The sequence below is a fragment of the Bubalus kerabau genome, chromosome 15 (assembly GCF_029407905.1).
Source record: "Bubalus kerabau isolate K-KA32 ecotype Philippines breed swamp buffalo chromosome 15, PCC_UOA_SB_1v2, whole genome shotgun sequence".
NCBI lineage: Eukaryota > Metazoa > Chordata > Mammalia > Artiodactyla > Bovidae > Bubalus > Bubalus kerabau.
Window position 1 is genome coordinate 31,394,594 of NC_073638.1, and position 19,254 is coordinate 31,413,847.

General features: G+C 48.5%; 1 protein-coding gene across 1 annotated transcript in view; it reads left to right on the forward strand.

Moving 5' to 3' along the window:
- Positions 1 to 19,254, forward strand: part of GRIK4 (glutamate ionotropic receptor kainate type subunit 4) — a 341,407-nt gene that overhangs the window by 145,520 nt on the left and 176,633 nt on the right. Inside the window, exon 2 of the mRNA XM_055548398.1 lies at positions 8,468 to 8,632. Within this exon, the coding sequence (XP_055404373.1) occupies positions 8,468 to 8,632 (165 nt within the window). The remainder of the gene's footprint in view (positions 1 to 8,467; positions 8,633 to 19,254) is intronic.

Here is a 19,254-nt window from a genome sequence, read left to right on the forward strand (position 1 = left end):
GCAAGAATATTAGAGTGGATTGACATTCCCTTCTCCAGGGAATCTTCAAAAGTGAGGTCCTATGGGTGGGGCCCAAGCCAACATGACTGATGCCCTTTTAAGTAGAGATTAAGACACAGACTCCAGACTCGCTCAGTGGAAAGACCAAGTGAGTATGTAAGAAGACGATCGTCTGCAAGCCAAGGAGAGAGGCCTCAAAATGAAACCAAACCTGATGACGCCTTGATCTTGAACTTCTAGCTTCCAGAACTGGGGGAACAATCAAGTTCTATTGTTTCTGCCCCATCTGTGGCACCATCCGAGAAACAGATGCTCTGTAGCGTGAGAGGACAAGGGCGATGGTGCCGTGTCGCCCCCCAGGTGAGGGGCAGGCTGTGAGCTTGTGGTGGGAGCAGCCTGCACAGTGGTGCAAATGCCGCCAGCCAGAGGGACGACTGAGACCAACGAGGGCGAAGCAAAGGGTGCTGGGAGGACACGGGGAGTGAGGTGTACCCGATGAGTGATGGTGGAGGTGGCCGGGGCCCCTGGGGGACAAGCAGCCCGGGGCTTGGCTCTGGCGCAAAGTCAGCTGGTTCCCTGGAGGCTCACAAGGCCTCCTCTTCTTGCTAGTACACGGCTCTAACAGATGTAGGCGTGTTATAGATATTGCCTATAAAGACTCTCTAGTAAAATCTCTTTATTCCCACCTCAAAGAGGTAAGAGTATCAAAGCTTTTTGAATTCTTCACCAGATGATCTGGAAGAACCAAGGGATTAAAGAGTCTGATTTTTCAATCTGAGGGGTCACTTGTGGGCTGCTGAGAAGTTGTGGAGGGAGGACAAGCCCCGCTCTGATGAACACAGGTGAGCAGAGAGCAGGAGAGCTCTAGTCGCGGGGAGGAGGGCTCTGCACGGGTCCTCCGTCCTGGAAGCCCGGGTATAGGAGCTTTGTCCAGTCCATACCTCATCTAATGCCTACTGCTTCCAGCCCAATGTCTGCTCCTGGCTGTAGGGCATGAAAATCAGTGGCCTTGCATTATTTATTCACTCAGTACCATTCATTAAGGACTCCATGCATGTGTGAGTCTGGAATTGCACAGTTGCAGGATGAATCAAGCATGGCCTTCACCCTTAGGGAGCCAACCGTCTGGAGGAGAAAAGATGGACAAATAGGCATGATAAATAGTAGAAAGCCAGAAGTGGTTACTCTCTGAGGAAAGGTACAGAGACGTTTCTGTGGGAGTTCTAAGAAGAGGGGATTGATGTGGGATGGGGAATCTGGGGAGTTTCAAAAGAAGGAAGAATAGCTCTGGGCTTTTCTGTTTTTAGTTCTGGGCTTTTAAGGCACAAGCTTGATGAGGAAGCTCACAGATAGAAATGGAAAGATAAATACCCCTCCAAGGTACTACGTGGAAATCCAAGGAGAGCAGCGGGCTGGGGAGTCAGGGGAGACTCATTTTTCTCTTAAAAAAAATTAGTTTATTATTTGTTTCTTTTTAAAAAGTACTTTTATTTATTCGTTTATTTTTGGCTGTGCTGTCTTCATTGCTGTGCGGGCTTTTCTCTTGTTGCGGTGCACGGGCTTCTCATCGCGGTGGCTTCTCTTGTTGCAAAGCACCGGCTCTAGAGCACAGACTCAGTTGTGGGGCACAGGCTTAGTTGCTCCTCGGCAAATGGGATGCCCCGGACCAGGAATCGAACCCGTGTCTCCTGCACTGGCAGGCAGATTCTTTACTACCAAGCCACCAGAGGAGCCCTGTTATTTATTTCTTGGCTGCGCTGCATGGCATGTGGGCCTTTGGTTCCATAACCAGGGATCAGTGTATTGGAAGTGAGGAGTCTTAACCACTGGACCACCTGTGGTCAGCAGAGGCTTGGAGGAAGGACCGTAACAGGCCAGCCCAGGTCCTAGCACAGAGGCACTGTCACCGTGGGAGTGGGAGGGGTGCTGCAGGTAGAAAGGTGTGGAGGATTCGATGCCATCCTAGAGACTGGATTGGGACCAACCCTTCAGACAATGGGGAGGTTTAAGGGCTTTGAGAGTGGTCGTGGCCACACCCACTACGGGTGAGTAGGAAAGCACTACAGGGGACAGCCCCGGCCTGCCAGCCCCCTGGGGCAGGCATCCTCTCCAGAGTGGTTGTAGGCGTGGGCCCAGAAAATGGCAGGGCACTTGGGCGCAGGTGGGCTGGGCCAAGAGGCCGCCCTTTCCTTAGAACTCAGAGATGCTAGCAGAGGGTAAAGCTCTTGGTCGTGGGGAGAAAGGCCGGTGGAAATGTGGTGGGTCATGGCTCCCTGGGCAGGAAGGAGTCATGTTGAGTCCATGTGGGTTTGAAGAGTCATTACACAGTCCCCATGGCTGGAAAGGGCTTCCCTGGTGGCTCAGTGGTAAGGAGTCTGCCTGCCAATGCAGGAAACATGGGTTTGATTCCTGGGTCAGGAAGATCCCTTGGAGAAAAAAATGGCAACCTATCCCAGTATACTTGCCTGGGAAATCCCATGGGCAGACGAACCTGGCGGGCTACAGTCCATGAGGTTGCAAAGAGTCAGACATGACTTGACGACTAAACAACAACAACACGGCTGGAAAGAGGGCAGACCCTGACCCCTGATTGCGTCTCCTCAATCAGCTGGGCCTTTGCTTCAGAGCCAGACCCCCCTTCCACCCCTAATCTCACTGTAGCTGCAGGGCAGTCCCCAGGGATGGAGGATGTACCAAATGATGGGGCTCCTCCTTGGGTGGCATCTGGGGACTCAGCCTCCTGACCCAGCTGCACAGCCAGGCCTGGGGATGAAGGTCAGGAGCAGCAGCTACTAGTTCAGTCCGGAACCAGCTGCTCTCCTTCACCCCCAGGCCCCACAGGTGACAGGTGGACAGCAAGTGTGCTGCTCGGTAACGCCTGCTGCAGACTATTCCTCTGATGTCCCAAGGAGGCCTGAGCATGTACCTTGTCTTGCTGCCCACAGCCTGGGAATCTGGTTCTTGTCATCTTAATTCTTCTACTCCCAATAATACTTGATGCCAGCCAAGCACCCAGTTGAGGTTGTTCCCAGTCAGAAATTAATCATTGTCTAAAACCTAATGAAAACTTGTGCCCAGGAAGGCATGGGAGTTGGGAAGAGAGGGCTGGGTTGTGGATCTTGGTGAGCTGGTGAGAACCTGCCAGGTACCTCTGAGGACAGGTCCTGAGTGCCTCCTGCCAAGGGGCTCTCGTGTGCCCCTCAGTGTCCAGTTTCCATACGCCCTCTTCCCCTCCCCGGCCGTGATCCTTCTGTCTCAAAGTGTGTCCTGTGACCTGTGTGAGTTCACTGTGTTGTGTCACATGGCTGGCCGGTGTCCTGTCTACGTCAGGTTGGGCTGCCATAATAAAACACTATAGACTGGGTGGCTTCAACAGCAGGCATTTATGTCTCAAGTTCTAGAGGCTGGAAGAAGCACAAGCTGGAATCAAGATTGCCGGGAGAAATATCAATAACCCCAGATATGCAGATGACACCACCCTTATGGCAGAAAGTGAAGAGGAACTAAAAAGCCTCTTGATGAAAGTGAAAGAGGAGTGTGAAAAAGTTGGCTTAAAGTTCAACATTCAGAAAACTAAGATCATGGCATCTGGTCCCGTCACTTCATGGGAAATAGATGGGGAAACAGTGGAAACAGTGTCAGACTTAATTTTTTGGGGGCTCCAAAATCACTGCAGATGGTAACTGCAGCCATGAAATTAAAAGACGCTTACTCCTTGGAAGGAAAGTTATGACCAACCTAGATAGCATATTCAAAAGCAGAGACATTGCTTTGCCACCAAAGGTCTGTCTAGTCAAGGCTATGGTTTTTCCTGTGGTCATGTATGGATGTGAGAGTTGGACTGTGAAGAAGGCTGAGCGCCGAAGAATTGATGCTTTTGAACTGTGGTGTTGGAGAAGACTCTTGAAAGTCCCTTGGACTGCAAGGAGATCCAACCAGTCCATTCTGAAGGAGATCAGCCCTGGGATTTCTTTGGAAGGAATGATGCTAAAGCTGAAACTCCAGTACTTTGGCCACCTCATGCGAAGAGTTGACTCTTTGGAAAAGAGTCTGATGCTGGGAGGGATTAGGGGCAGGAGGAAAAGGGGACGACAGAGGATGAGATGGCTGGATGGCATCACTGACTCGATGGATGTGAGTTTGAGTGAACTCCGGGAGTTGGTGATGGACAGGGAGGCCTGGCCTGCTGCGATTCATGGGGTCGCAAAGAGTCGGACACGACTGAGCAACTGAACTGAACTGAAAGGCTGCAAGTCTGAGGTCAAGATTCCAGCAGGGTCAGTTCCTCCTGACAGCCTGCTTCCTGGCTTGGGGGTGGGAGAAGGAGCCTTCTCTAAGAGTATTAATCATGTCAGATCAAACCCCATCTTTATAACCTCTTTTAAGTTTAATTACCTTTTAAAGATTGTATCTCTAAATGCAATCACATTGAGGATTAAGGCTTTAAGAAATGAATGGCGGAGGGGGGGGACCATATTTCAGTCCATAGCACACATCTTTTTTTTAAATTGAAGTATAGTTGATTTACACTATTGTATTAATTTCTAGTGTACAGCAAAGTGATTCAGTTATATATATTGGGTTGGCCAAAAAGATTCATTCTGGCTTTTTCATAACATCTTATGGAAAGCCCAAATGAATTTTTGACCAAAACACACACACGCTCACGTATATTCATTTTCAGATTCTTTTCCATTACAGTTTATTATAAGATATTGAATATAGTTCCTTGGTAGGTGAGTGCTAAGTCACTTCAGTAGTGTCTGATTCTTTGAGTCCCTAGGGACTGCAGCCCGCCAGGCTCCTCTGTCCATGGAATTCTGCAGGCAAGAATACTGGAGCAGGGTGCCATGTCCTCCTCCAGGGGATCCTCCCAATCCAGGGATTGAACCCACCTGCCTTATGTCTCCTGCATTGTCAGGCAGGTTCTTTACCAGTAGCACCACCTGGGAAGCCCCTTATTTATCTATTTTACAGATAGTCATTTGTATCTGGTAATCCCAAACTTCTAATTTATCCCTCCTTGCTTTGGGAGGTGATTAGGTTTCAGTGAGGTCATAAAGGTGGGGCCCCCATGATGGGATCAGTGCCCTATTCAGAGTGCCCAGAGAGCTGATCTCCCTCTCTCTGCCGTGTGAGGACATTGGGAGAAGACAGCCCTCTGCAAAGCAGGAAGCAGGACCCCACTCCACACCGTCATGCTGGTACGCTGGTCTCCTCCCCAGCCTCCAGAAATAAATGAGAAATAAATACCACCCACTCGATGGTGTTTTCTTATAGCCGTGTGAGCCAAGACACACCTGCCTAGACCACTGCTTCTCAGCAGCAAATCCCCAGGAAGACAAGTTTCGTTAGAAGGAATGTGCCCTATGGTTAAGGGCACAGGGTCCATATGAGACCCACCTGGGATCCCCTCCCTTCTCTATACTCACCAGCCCTGTGAATGAGGGAAGGTCGATTGCCTTCTGTGATCTGTTTGTTTGTTTTTTTTCATCTCCAAATGAGGACAACACAGAAAACACACTCTCATGGAATTCCCAGATACAGTAAGTGAGACTGTGTCCACCAGGACTTACCCTAAAGTGGTCACTGGATGTGTCCCTGTTAACATTAGATTCATGCCATGGACCCATGACTCATGCCTCTTTCCCAGGAAATGCCATTGCCAATTCCTGACATTTTTTAAGTGTCTCTTTTCTATGCACTAGGTCTGGGCTAATGGTTTCTATGATATTTTTAACAGTGAAACCTTTTTTCCCCACGTCACGTTTTTTTGTGGAACTCCAATATCTAAAACTGACAGATGTGGAGGTTGTATTAATTGCAGCTGATGTGAGGCTAGAGACCTCCATGAACCCCTTCTTGAAGAAACCCAGGGGCCCTCCAAAGAACACCATTTGAGAACCACTGCTCTGGGCTGCCCCACTTCCCTTCCACTCCCAAAGTCTTCTTCCTGGAACAGCGCAGGGTAATTGTCCAGGTTTCTTCTTCATAAATAATAATCTCATTCTGGTCTTGCTTCCCTAAGGTAACCTGGCTAGGAATTTTAGGTGTCCCTGGGCTCATCAGTCGTACATTTAAGGTCCTCTGGCCACTCTCTCAGGTGTGCATGGACTTTGCCACTTGACTCACAGAAGTTCATTGCCTAGGTCTAGGCGTGCCCCTCTGTATTACCAACCATTGTAAATGAAATCTAATTTGTATCGCTCATTAAGGTTATGCCTATAAATAAACCCACAAATCAGGAAAAAAATTGCTTTGTCATATTCTGTGTCCTGGTTTTGGTGTGGAAAATGGGTCAGAAGAGGGAAACAGGGGAGTTTTATACAGAAAAAACAGCACAGAACCTGGTCTCTGCTCACACCAGCCACAGGGATTCCGGGGCCTCACTTCAGCGAAATCTATTTGGCTTGATTCTCCGTGTTGCTCTTCTGAGGCTTCAACCTCGGCGAGATAAGCGTGATCTTTCTTATTTTATTCTTGTAACAGCTTTATATTGAGATATAATTCATATAGCACACAACTCACCCATTTAAAGTATACAATTCAGCGGCTTTCAGTATATTCACAGAGTTGTGCAGCCATCCCCGTGATCAATTTTAGGACGTTTTTGTCACATGCCCCCCCGCCCCAGAAAAAAAACCACTGTATGCGTTAGCAGTCAGTCTCCTTCCCCCAACCTCCCCACCGCCGCCGCCACAGCTGGGCAACAACTAATCTGCGTTCTGTCTCTGTGGGTTCACCCGTTCTGGACATTTCATATAAAGGGTGTCTTTTAACAGGTGGTCTTTTGTGTCTGGTTTCTTTCACCGAGCATGTTTTTGGGGTTCATCCACGGTGTGGCATACATCAGCACTTTATTCTTTTTTATTTTTTGTAATAATGCTTCACTGTAACGATATACTGCATCTCTGTTCGTCTACTCATCAGTTGATGGATGAGTGTCCCCACTTTTTGGCTATTATGAATAATGCTGCTTGGGACATTTGCATACAAGTTTCTTTATATTTAGACAGAGTAACTACTTTTATGATTTATTTTAACTTTTAAAAATTGAAGTACAGTTGATTTATAATACCATGTTAGTTTCAGGTGTTAGAGCACAGCAATTCAGTTACATGTATATATATAGTCATTTTCAGATTCTTTTCCCTCAGTACTACAAACTGCTGAGTTTAGCTCCCTGTGCTACACAGTAGGTCCTTGTCGGTTACCTATTTTATATAGTAGTGTATATATGTTAATCCCTGGTGGGTCTTAACATATATAGGGTAGGGTCTTCCCTGGTGGCTTAGAGGGTAAAGCATCTGCCTGCAATGCAGGAGACCCGGGTTCAGTCCCTGGGTCGGGAAGATCCCCTGGAGAAGGAAATGGCAACCCACTCCAGTATTCTTGCCTGGAAAATCCCATGGACAGGGGAGCCTGGTAGGCTACAGTCCATGGGGCTGCAAAGAGTGGGACACGACTGAGTGACTTCACTTTATATGTTAATCCCAATGCCTGAATTTATCCCTCCACCCACCCTTCTGTGTACAAGTTTTGATGTAGAGATTTTCAATTGTGTAACTTCCTCTACTGAGAGAATGAATGATATCAATGGCTAGATTTATTGTTTTTCATGCACCAAATTCTGCGCTGAGCACTTCACACATATTATCTTTGTCATCTTTATTGTAGCCCAAAGAATAGGCTCTCTCCCCATTTTTACCAGTGAGGAAACTGAGGCCCCATAGCTAACACAGGGCAGGGCTGGGATTTGAACTCAGGTTGACACATATTCTTAACACACACATACTGAATACTGCTTCCAGGAGCTGGGCAGCTGTTGGTACCACGCCACTCCAATCATTCACCCTAATTAAGTCACGATGATTAAATTTCAGTGGTGTGCCACTTATATACATTGTCTTACTGAATTCTCACACCGACTCTGTGAAGCTGTCTTATGAAGTTCATAGAAACTACTCCCTGGGTGACAGGTCTCATCCGTGTCTGAGCATGGAGAGCCAGAGGTCAACAGGACCTCCAGCTGCTCTTTGATACCACAGCTCTCCCTCTCAAACCTGGCCTCCTTCAGCCCTGTATCACCTCGAGGACAGTTTCTCATGTGCCCAGAAGTACTATTTTCAAAGCAGAGCCACCATCTGCCCTCTTCTGCACCGGTGTGCCTGTGTGTGCACGTAAACCTATATCCAAGGGTATCGCTACTCCCGACCTAGGGTCCTCGTGCAGGTAGGACCCCTGGTGGCCTACCGTGATATTGCAGGGTTCTTGAAGTGGTTAGTCCCATTCGAGTTCATGCTACACCAGACTTCAAGCCTAGACCCTTAGCAGGTAGAGGACTTGCTTTTGGACAGTTTTGAGGATGGCAGGGTGGAGGTGGAAGGTGGCAGTGGGGGGGAGACTGGAGCAGAGGAGGGTAACGGTAGAGGGTACCAACTGTGTCCATGTGGTTGCCTGCCCACAGCCGCTATCTTGGATGACCCCATGGAGTGCAGCAGAGGGGAGCGGCTGTCCATCACCCTGGCCAAGAACCGCATCAACCGCGCTCCCGAGAGGCTGGGCAAGGCCAAGGTCGAAGTGGACATCTTTGAGCTTCTCAGAGACAGCGAGTACGAGACTGCAGAAACCAGTACGTAGAATGGGCAGGGCTGCCCTCTGCTTCCCCTGCTGGCAAAGGAGGGGCTGGTGGTGTGAGCCGCACCCATCGAAAGACCTATGATGCAGGGATTCCTGAGAGAGGAAGAGAAACGTGCACCAGGAGGCCCTGTAGGGCTTAGTCTGAACAAGATCCCAGGCTTTGTTGTAAATCATATGTAGGGTAGAGTTGAGAGAGGAAATTTATTCATTCCTTCATTTTACCCACTCATTCATTCCTTCATGTATTGATTCATTCATCTCCTGGACATTTTGTGCACAAATCCCTAAATGAAACCTTGTGTGGTATTAAGATAGGAGAGATCTGGCCAACCCCAGGGAAGCAGAGTCGTGACACATCTGTTTCCTTCCTGTCTTGATTTCTTATGCCAAAGGCAGTGTTGTGGGAAGAAGCTGAGACTCGGGCTGGAGATCGGCCACTCACTCTTGAGGATAACCTTGGACAAGTCAGTGATTCTTTTAAACCTCAGTTTCTTCATCTGTAAAATGGGAATGCTAGGCTCTACTTTGTGAGTCATTGTGAGGGTTAAATGACTTACAAAATAGGAAAGGCCTCTGTGAGTTGCAGTGCTTTACAGACGTACATAGTAGATCACTCCAGTCACACTTATGGAGCCCCTCCTATGTGCTGGGCACTGCTTTTAATTCTTCCAGCAACCAGAAAGTTAAGTGCTGTTATTCCAACTTTACCAAGAAACTGAGGCTCAAAGACTGGATAACTCACTCAGTGCCAGAGCTAGTCAGATGCAAGTCCTAGACCCTGAACTTACATCATAGCCTTGCCAGTCCAGGGTCTCGCCTGTTCCGCCTCCCCTGCACTTCTCTGGCATTGCTGGTATTATCTAGACAGCTTAACAAGATGAGCTTCCAGGTTAGTGGGGTGATGGCTTGTAACTTAGCTGTGGATGAACCGCTCCAGTTCAGAGGGAAGGAGGGGAGCCCCTCAGCCCAGAGAAATGATAGCCTTTGTTCCTTAAGACTCTGAAGTCCCATCTCTTCCTTTCCCATCCATATCAACATTTAATGACAGTCAATGGCAAAACCAAACCAAACCAAAGAACAACTCGCTTACGTGGTATGTCAGACATGCGGTCTTCTGCATGTGGGCCCAGTGATGCTGTATTCTGGACTATTAATATTGCAGGAGAAGAAACGTATTTACCTTAGCTTAAGTACAATCAACAGGATACCGTATGGATCCAAAGAGGGCAGGGAGGGAGGAAGGCAGTGGCTCCCTGTGTTGTAGTTCCTTAAATCTCCTGTTGTGTCAGATCCACGCTCTGCTCCTTCTACCGCTTTCGTTTCCCTGGCTCATCCATCATGTGCCATGATGGCCATCCAGCTTACAGTTTGTTTACCCATTTGGGAAACTTTTACTGAGCATTAGCTCTATTTTGGGCCTAACTCAGGATATCCTGTGTTGGGGGCAATGCAGAAAACAAGATGGATAGGGTCCCTGCCCTCAGGTGGCTTACGGGCTGTCTTCAGTGTGCGGCTCCCCCCAACGCCTCTTGGTTTGGAGTTCCGAGGCAGAGGATCTGCTTGGTCCAGGTTCTCTTGGCTGGTCTCACAAGCCACAGACATTGGCCAGCTGACCTGAGAACTACTTCTGGGGAGAGAGTCCACTCCTAAAAACTGAGGGTGGATTCCTATCATATGAAGCAGTTGTTGAGGCCAGCGGGATCTGTGGACACAGATTCCTCCAGAAGGAAGCTTGGGGGAACAGGTACTTGGAATTGTCATTCATTTATTCACTCGGTCAGTCAATAAATATTTAGAGGGTGCCTGCTGTACTCTGTCCTAGACAGTGGGGGTAAGGCACAGATGGAAATCCCAGTTATCACAGAGGTTAAACTCTAGTACAGTGAAAGGAAGATTCAGATTTCTCAGGATCTTCCAAAGGAAAGTGGAAATACCAGCAATGACTTCCTGTGAAAAGCTCCTGGTCCTGTCTATACATTGGTGTGTTTTTTTGTCCAGGAGGGCAGGTCTCAGACAAGAATCCAGATTTCTAGATAGTTCTCATAGTCTGTTCTTTGGGAAAAAACAGCTCCCCCTTCTTTGGTTCTTCAGACTTTCCCCTGCAGAACAGAAAGCGTGGATTGCCCTCTGAGAATGGGGGTCATTAGCAGATGTAAATTTCTTCTCCCAATGACCCCGGCGTAGCAGAGTCAATACATCTAAAATATTAAACCAGAGGAATCAAGGGAATAAAGGAAACATATCTTTAATCCATGATACAGAGCTTTGGAGCATCTTTCTAAGGCCCTTCTTTTAGGCACCAAGTATTTTACTAACAAATGGCCTTGGTTCAGCTTTTACATCTCACTGTGTTTGAGGCATGATTAGCATTTGTTAGAAAAGAGGGCTTTTGGGTCTTTCTACCCCAAAGGCTTTTCATCTAAAGCCAAAGCTGCTCCCCCACAATGGATTTTAATTACCACCCAGATAGTTCATAGAAAGCTTCCAGCTCCACTTTCCCCTCCCTCAGCAAGGGGGAGAGAGGGTGGTGGGTTAGCACTTTTAGCTGAAGCATGGTGGGGCGGACCGGTGGTCAGTGGCGAGGCGGGGGAAGGAGTTTGGAAGGAGGCAGGATCCCAGGATGAAGGCAGAACAACAGCTCTGCTATCCCTACTTGGAGAGACTGTGGGACAGAGTAGGATGATCATACTGACCTGGTTGTGTTACCTATGAGCTGTGTGACTGTGGACAGGCTGTTTAACCACTTCGTGCCTCAGTGATAACACCTCCTAGGGTCGTTAGGAGCACAACAGGAGACAGTGCAGGTGAGTTCATTAGCACCTATACATACCAAGGAGTTAGGAAGTGGCAGCTATGGATTTTGTTGTTGGGTTATTTTCTCCATGGGCTTCTCTGGTGGCTCAGACGGTAAAGAATCTGCCCACAGTGCGTGAGACTGGGGTTCGATCCCTTGGTTGGGAAGATCCCCTGGAGAAGGAAATGGCTACCCACTCCAGTATTCTTGCCTGGAGAATCCCATGGACAGAGGAGCCTGGCAAGCTACAGTCCAGGAGAGTCACCAAATTGAACACAACTGAGCAACTAACACTTTCACTATTCTCTCCACACATCCCTTATACCCCCTGCCCCCTTGGATCTGGCTTCCTCTATTTCTTACCATCACCTCTCTCTTCTCTGTCTCAGAGTTCAGCCATCCCTCCCAGGCAGCCCAGTCTACCTCCCAGCCTCCTCTCACATGGCCTGTCTTAATGTCAGGTGCCTCCTGGGGCCTCGATCATAACTGAATATTCCACTCTCTTTCCCTTTTTCTGGGTTGATGCATCCGACAGTTCTGAGCCTTTGGAAGTCATGATATGCTGCCCAGAGCCAGCTACTGCTCAGTCTCGTGGTGGTGGTGTCTTCCCTGGGCTAGTGGCTGATTTGCATTGTTAATTTAAATCCATTTGAGTGGCTCTGGGGCCCTGACCAACGCCCCCAACCTCACATCTGTCACCCTGCGCCTGGGGACTCCACTTCAAGGAGATGAAAGAGATCCTGGTGATGACATTCTTGGTTGTAGAAAGCAGAGGCTCTGGGTTAAGTGAGGATGGTAGCAATCCTACCGGGTACCCTTGTGCCTGCTTTTGGCAATAGGCAAGTTTCAGAAACTGCACAAATAATGAGTCACACCTGGGGCAGGTGTGCCATTCAAGAGAAGCAATGGCAACTTCAGAAGCAAAGATGCTGAAGTGTAAAACTAAAGATGCTGGGGTCTGGAGTTCAGCCTTCTCATTTGATGGTTGAAAGGGAGACTGGGAGGTGAAAAGTATCACATGGGGTGTTAATCAATAACAACTTTGGTCCCCGGGAGAAGGGAATGGATGCTAACTCCAGTATTCTTGCCTGGAGAATGCCATGGACAGAAGAGCCTGGTGGGTTACAGTCCATGGGATCGCAGAGTTGGACACAACCGAGTGACTAACACTTTCACTCACTCGGACACTGGAAAGTTACAAGTAGGAAACCACCTCGCTTCTATCTGGTTCACATAGATTTTCAGGCAGTGAGTTTATCTAAAGTGAAGGTCACCTATAAAGCTCCCTCAGACCCACATCTGATCCCCTTCACCTCTCTGCCTGGTCACCATCATCGCCTCGGGCTTCTTGATGTTTGATTTCCCGGCTCCCTCTGTGCGGTCCACAGATCTGAAATAAGAGGTCTGGACAAGACCTATCAGGTCACCTCCCGGCCCGCCTGTCCCTTCCCTCCTTCCTGCTGTATCTTATCTCCATCTCGGCCTTTCTTGTGCAGGCAGCTCCCACAGGCCTCGCCCTCCTCTGTTCCTATAGATCCCTGTGTCTCCTGTGGCGAACATATTAGAGCTTAACTAAGCGCCACCCCCTTATCACCCAGACACCCGGAGGCACCGTGCCTGCTGCTGTCAGAGCCAGTTCGAGGTTTAATTTACTGCAGAGCTGAAAGCAGGAGCCTTCCTGTCAGCCCCTCGCCTCTGCCTGGGTTTGTCCCTGTGAGGCCAAGCATGCTATCAGCTGTCCACACTGTTTCCCCTGGAAACCCACAGGTGCCTGGTTCCCAGGCCCCGCGAGGCCCCAGTGATGGGCAGAGAGCGTGAGGTTCTGGCTGCCTGGCTGCCCCTCCTGCACAGGCTTCTGAGCTTCTCAAAGGCTCCACGGGGCATGACCTCCAGCGATCCAGAGCTGTTTCTAGTAAGTGAGGGCTGATGCCGAGCAGGGCCCTGTGGGGCTCCTGGGCACGGAGGCCTTTCTGCCCCTCGTTTCCCGCAGGCAAGACTCCAGCCTCCATGACCTCTGAGTTCCAAAGGGCACAACAGTTGCTCATCAGGAGAGGAGCAAGCAGGAAACCACCTGTTGTTTTTCAGTCGCTACGTCATGTCTGACTCTTTGCGACCCCATTGGAAAAGACCCTGAGGCTGGGAAAGATTGAAGGCAGCAGGAGAGGGAACGATAGAAGATGAGATGGTTGGATGGCATCACTGATTCAATGGACATGAGTTTGAGCAAACTGGGAGATGGTGAAGGACAGGGAAGCCTGGTGTGCGGCAGTCCCTGGGGTTGCAAAGAGTCAGGCACGACCTAACGACTGGGCTGAACTGAACTGAACTGAACTCTCTCTACTGCAGCACTCCAGGCTTCTCTATCTCCCAGAGTTTGCAAAGATCCATGTCCTTTGAGTGATGCTCTCCATCCAACTCATCCTCTGCCACGCCCTTCGCCTTTTGCTCTCAATCTTTCCCAGCATCAGGATCTTTTCCAATAAGTAGACTGGACCACCTAAGACCCTGCACAGACCCTAATCTTGTCAGCAACCCTACTCTTTTGAAACTTTGAAGAAGAAAGAAGAATGCAAGACCGTTACTGCCTAGATCCTTATCGCATACTCCTGCCTGACTGGATAACCTCTCCCTATTACCCAGAGAGGGGGCCATAGTTCTTGAGGCATTAGCCTATGGTGCTCCCTCTTTGCCTGGCAAAGAAATAAAGGCACTCTTTCCTTCTCCTCTATAACCCTGCCCCGGTGTTTCTGTTTGGCATTGGTGCACAGAGAGCCAAGATTTTGGTGACAGGGCTAACATTCCTCCATCAGCTCACTAGAAAGACTCCAAGTCAGCATAAGGGAGAAGGTGAGAAGCCAGAAGAGAAGGCATCCAAATAGTGATATGTCATTCGACAAGTGTTCCCTGCTCCCCTTTCCTCAGCTGCCCACATCACATATGCATAACAGGGACTCAGAGACACATTGAATTACAGTGCTAAGAAATCAGGAGGAGAAGGGGACAACGGAGGAGGAGAAGGGGACAACGGAGGATGAGATGGTTGGATGGCATCACCGACTCGATGGACATGAGTTTGAGCAAGCTCCAGGAGTTGGTGATGGACAGGGAAGCCTGGTGTGTTGCAGTCCATGGAGTCGCAAAGAGTCAGACACGACTGAGCGACTGAACTGAAGGAATCACCTGGCCCAACTGCCTCCTTTTACAGAAGGGGAAAACTGAGGCTCACAGTTTTTCCCAGAGGACAGCTGAGACCACACATCTGAAAAGTGACATAAATCTCAGTAGCTCTGCATGGGCTTGCCAGGGAGTGGCTCAGAGAGGAGCAGAGGGAGATCAGAATAGGTCATGGTGTAGCTGGGTGGTCAGGTAAGGCCTCTGGGCCAGGCCTTGGAATGATTGACAGGTGAGGCATAGGACAGAGGGCATCCACACAGAAGGCTTAATAGTATGCTTGAGGCAGGGAAAAAAATGGGGTATTTTGGGGCACAATGACAGCTGGGCATGGCTAAGACAGAGAGTGTTTATGGGGGCTGTGGCGATGGCCAGGACTGGAAAGCAGTGTAGAACAGTGATCAAGATCCTAATCTTGGGTTTACCAACATCATGGAATTATCACCTGAGCCTCGGACTCCCCATTTGTAAAATGGGAATACTATGAGTTCTCACTTCATGAGGTTGCTGCAAGGACTGAGATGATGCACTTAGAAAACTTAGAGCAGTGCCAGGAGTCAGGTGAACTCTTGATAAATTTCACCCATTAGTAGTATTATCAGTAATAGAACTAGTATTGTAACCCCTCCTTCATGGGATGATTGTAAAGCTTTGGGGTTCCTGGTGCCTGCATGTGTAAAGTCCCTATAAATGGTATTGCTGCTTCTCCGGTGATCTAGTGCTGAGGCTTTGAGCAATACATCATTGGTGACAGGAGCCAAAGACAGGTGTTTCTTTTCCTTCCAGTTTTAAGACATACCGCATACGTTCAAGGTATACAGCATAATGATTTGACTTTTTTACATCATGAAACTGTTATCACAGTAACGTTAGTGAATATCCATCATCTCACATAGATACAAAATTGAAGAAATAGAAAAAATCGTCCTTGTGATGAGAACTCTTAGGATTGACTTTCTTGACTTTCATATAGAACATACAGCAGTGTCAATTATACTAATCATGTACTTTACCTGCCTAGTTTTTTTATAACTGGAAGTTTGTACCTTTTGACCGTCTTCATCTAATTCCCCCTCCGAGCACTCCCCACCTCTGGTGAGCACAGATCTAATTTCCTTCCTATGAGCTGGTTTGTTTGTGTTTGAAAGATAATTGACCTGCAACACTGTTGTTTGCTGCTGTGTATCGCAGTGATTTGATATTTCTATGTATGTATTACAAAATGATCGCCATGATAAGTCTAGTTACCATCTGTCACTGTACAAAGATGTTGCGTTATTATGGACTATATTCCCCATGTTGTTCATTTCATCCCTGTGGCAGCCAGTGGCAGTTTTGAGATCTCAGATACTCTGGGTCACTCTGACCAGGGAGGTATCCATCTTGGGGCATGAAGGTGCAGAGACCCGGCACTCCACCCTCCCATTTCCCCTCTCAGCTTGGAAGTGAGCAAGGCCATCCTTTTAGGTCCTGGTCCATTCACAGGGCTGAGAGTGGACTGTGCTCTGGAGGCTCTGGCACAAGGAGGGGACAGATGGTCCTTGGTGCTGATAGAGGCGGTTGTTTGCCTCGCTCGGACGGTCAGGGCTGTGCTCTGGGCTCAGTGCGCAGCATGACCGGGCACCCAGAGACACCTTGCCCTACCGCTCCACTCGGGCTTCAGCGCCCTGAAGTGTTTTTATGTGAGCTCTCCCGGCCGCTGCTCCACATTGCTCTCAGCTCCCCGTCGCCCTGATAATTTATCACAGGAGCTCAGAGACCACCGTACTGTAAGTGACGAGGCCCCAGTTTTCTCGTCCCCATCTGGGAGGCTACCCCTTCCCTGGAGGGCTTGAAGTTAGTGAGCCTGTGACTAACTACTCTGGACCATGTGCATCACAGCCAGACCCTTTCCCTCCCTGTGAAGACTCAGAGATGATTAAGTTCCCATAAGCTCCTCCGGTCCAGCCCAGGTGTCTAAGGAGGCTTCACATCCAAGCCTGAGCTGGTGTCTGCAGGGGAAGAAGTTTCCGCTTCTTACAGCACCCCATCGTGGTGTTTTATTCCTGCAGCTGCTCTGTCAGTTGCCTTCCAACTCCTCTGCTGGCTGGGAAACTTGGTTGCCATGGCAACATCACTCACATCGCCAATGCTCCCTGGGAGGCAGGAGAGTGCCCCTCCCTCCCCTCCATCCCACAGACTGCTCAGAGATCCTCACGGGATGACCGGGGCCTGCAGCATTGGGGTTCAGGAAATTTTAGAGCTGAGGTCCTTTATAACTAATTTTCATTTCTACCAAGCAGGCATCCTTCATAGGGAATGAAAGAACAATTCCCAGGTCCCAGGAATTCCCCAGGCCCCAGCTGCTGGGAAGATGATAACTCACTTTCATTGCACTCATTTTCAGTTCAGTTCAGTTCAGTCGCTCAGTTGTGTCCGACTCTTTGCATTTTGGATCATTTCAATTCAGTTGAGCAAGCATCTATTGAGTAATTCCTTTTTGCCAGGACTGAATAGCTGTGACCCCTACCTTCAAGGAGTTTCAGATGCAGTGGGAAATGGGAGATGGACACTCACAAAGGCACAGGTCCCCAAACCCTTGAGACCAGATGTGTTTAGATTTCAGAACTTTTCAGATACTAGAAAGGTCATGTCCTGCTTATACTATACATTAAATAGCATTTCAGATGGGGCTTGGGGCTGAACCTCACTCTCAAAATCAAATGCATACTTACATTCAGATAGTCACATATTATAAATATCTTCACATCTATCTATTTAGATCAGATTTTGCCACTAAATGAGTTTGATGATACCATCCACTATAAGAGCTTTTGGGATTTTGAAATTGAGAATAAAGGATTGTGACTTTCTCTAAGAATTTTTTTTAGGAGAAGCTTCTTCGTATTGGGGTTTACCTGGTGGCTCAGACAGTAAAAGCGTTTGCCTGCAATGCGGGAGACCCGGGTTTGATCCTTGGGTCAGGAAGATCCCCTGGAGAAGGAAATGGCAACCCACTCCAGTACTCTTGCCTGGAAAATTCCATGGATGGAGGAACCTGGTGGGCTACAGTCCATGGGGTCGCAAAGAGTCAGACAGGACTGAGTGACTTCACTTTCACTTTTTTCTGTACTGAGACCTGGTGAAAAAACCTAGCTTGGGGCAGAAGCAGGCCAGGAATTCAGAGAACAGGGAAATTGATCCTTCCAGCATAGAGCTGACTCAGAACCACAGTGGGATGTGAATTTCGAGAGGGAGTGGTGCTTTCCCACCAATGGGCAAGAACTGAGCTGGGCACTGGAGGATCAGTAGGAGTTTTCCAGACAGAAGGGCAAGAGAAGACATAGACCATGGTAGTTTTGGGTGTTAAAGTATCCCTTCTCAGAAAAGTGTTTTTAAACGAATGGAATTGCATAGATAGGATGAGGAGGGAGACAGGAAAGGGGCAGGGCACCTTTAAAAGAATGACATAGCCCAAGGACACTACATAAACTGATTAGAGTGAACTAGATCTAAGATGGCAGAGGAGCCGCTTTCCACTTGACCTCGAGCCTCAGTATATGCTTTTTGTAACATTCGGAAGCTAATTTACACACCCCAGGCACCATGATGGTTCCAAGGACAACTACAAAAGGTCAAAAAGTGGGCAGTGGTCCAATTTCCAAAAATCCCCACCCCTTCCCTAATCTCATCCCTTCCCCCAAATCGGTCTTCCTCAATGGCTATGCAGGAGATGTAGGAGGTGTAAGTTCCATCCCTGGGTCAGGAAGAAATGCTGGAAAAGGAAATGGCAACCCACTCCAGTATGTTTGTCAGGAAAATCCCATGGACAAAGGAGCCTGGTGGCTACAGTCCATAGGGCTGCAGACTGACCACCTATGCATCCCCCAAATAGCTGGAATACTCCTCCCACTCATTAGCCTATGAAATTACCCACCCCAATAAAAACTGACCACCCCTTACCCTGGAGCCTCTCTTGCCTTCTGAGATGGCCCGCACTCTGCCTGTTTCCTCTGTGAGTAAAACTTTCACTTCACTGTGGCTCGCTCTTGGATTCTCTCCTATGCAAAGCCAGGATCCCACACTTGGCAGCTGTCCCAGGGTTTCTGACATGGCCTGGAATGTGACCCATGCTTTTGAGCTCCACTCTCTTTCCTGTGACAGACATGCAGTTAAAATATTTGGATAGTGATATATAAATATACATATTTCTTTATTAATGTACTCAATAGCCAGACCCAGGATCAGGTCTAACTACTAGTGTAATTTCGAAGTAATTATGAATATGAATGGTATTTCAAGATCTCTGCAATACTATCATATGATCTGAAAACACTTGTGATGTCTGTCAATGACAGAGTTACAGTTACTGTTAGTATACTGTGGTTTATGGCCTCTATTCCAAATTGAAGGGGATGCTAAATTTCAGTTAGGGGTTAGAGAAAATAATGCCATTTTTCTTCCGCCAAACGTTCACAGACCACTGACTTCTGCCCATAGATCTCAGGCAGCAGGGTTAAGACTGCTGGTCTAGTTAGAGAGAACAGCTTGGAACAGGCTCAGGTAAGAAATGCAGAGTGTGAACCAGGTGAGCTTGTGTGAAATGAGAGGAGATGTGATGGGAGAAGGGGCTAGAAGGGTCATATCCTGAGGAGATCAGACCCGTCTGG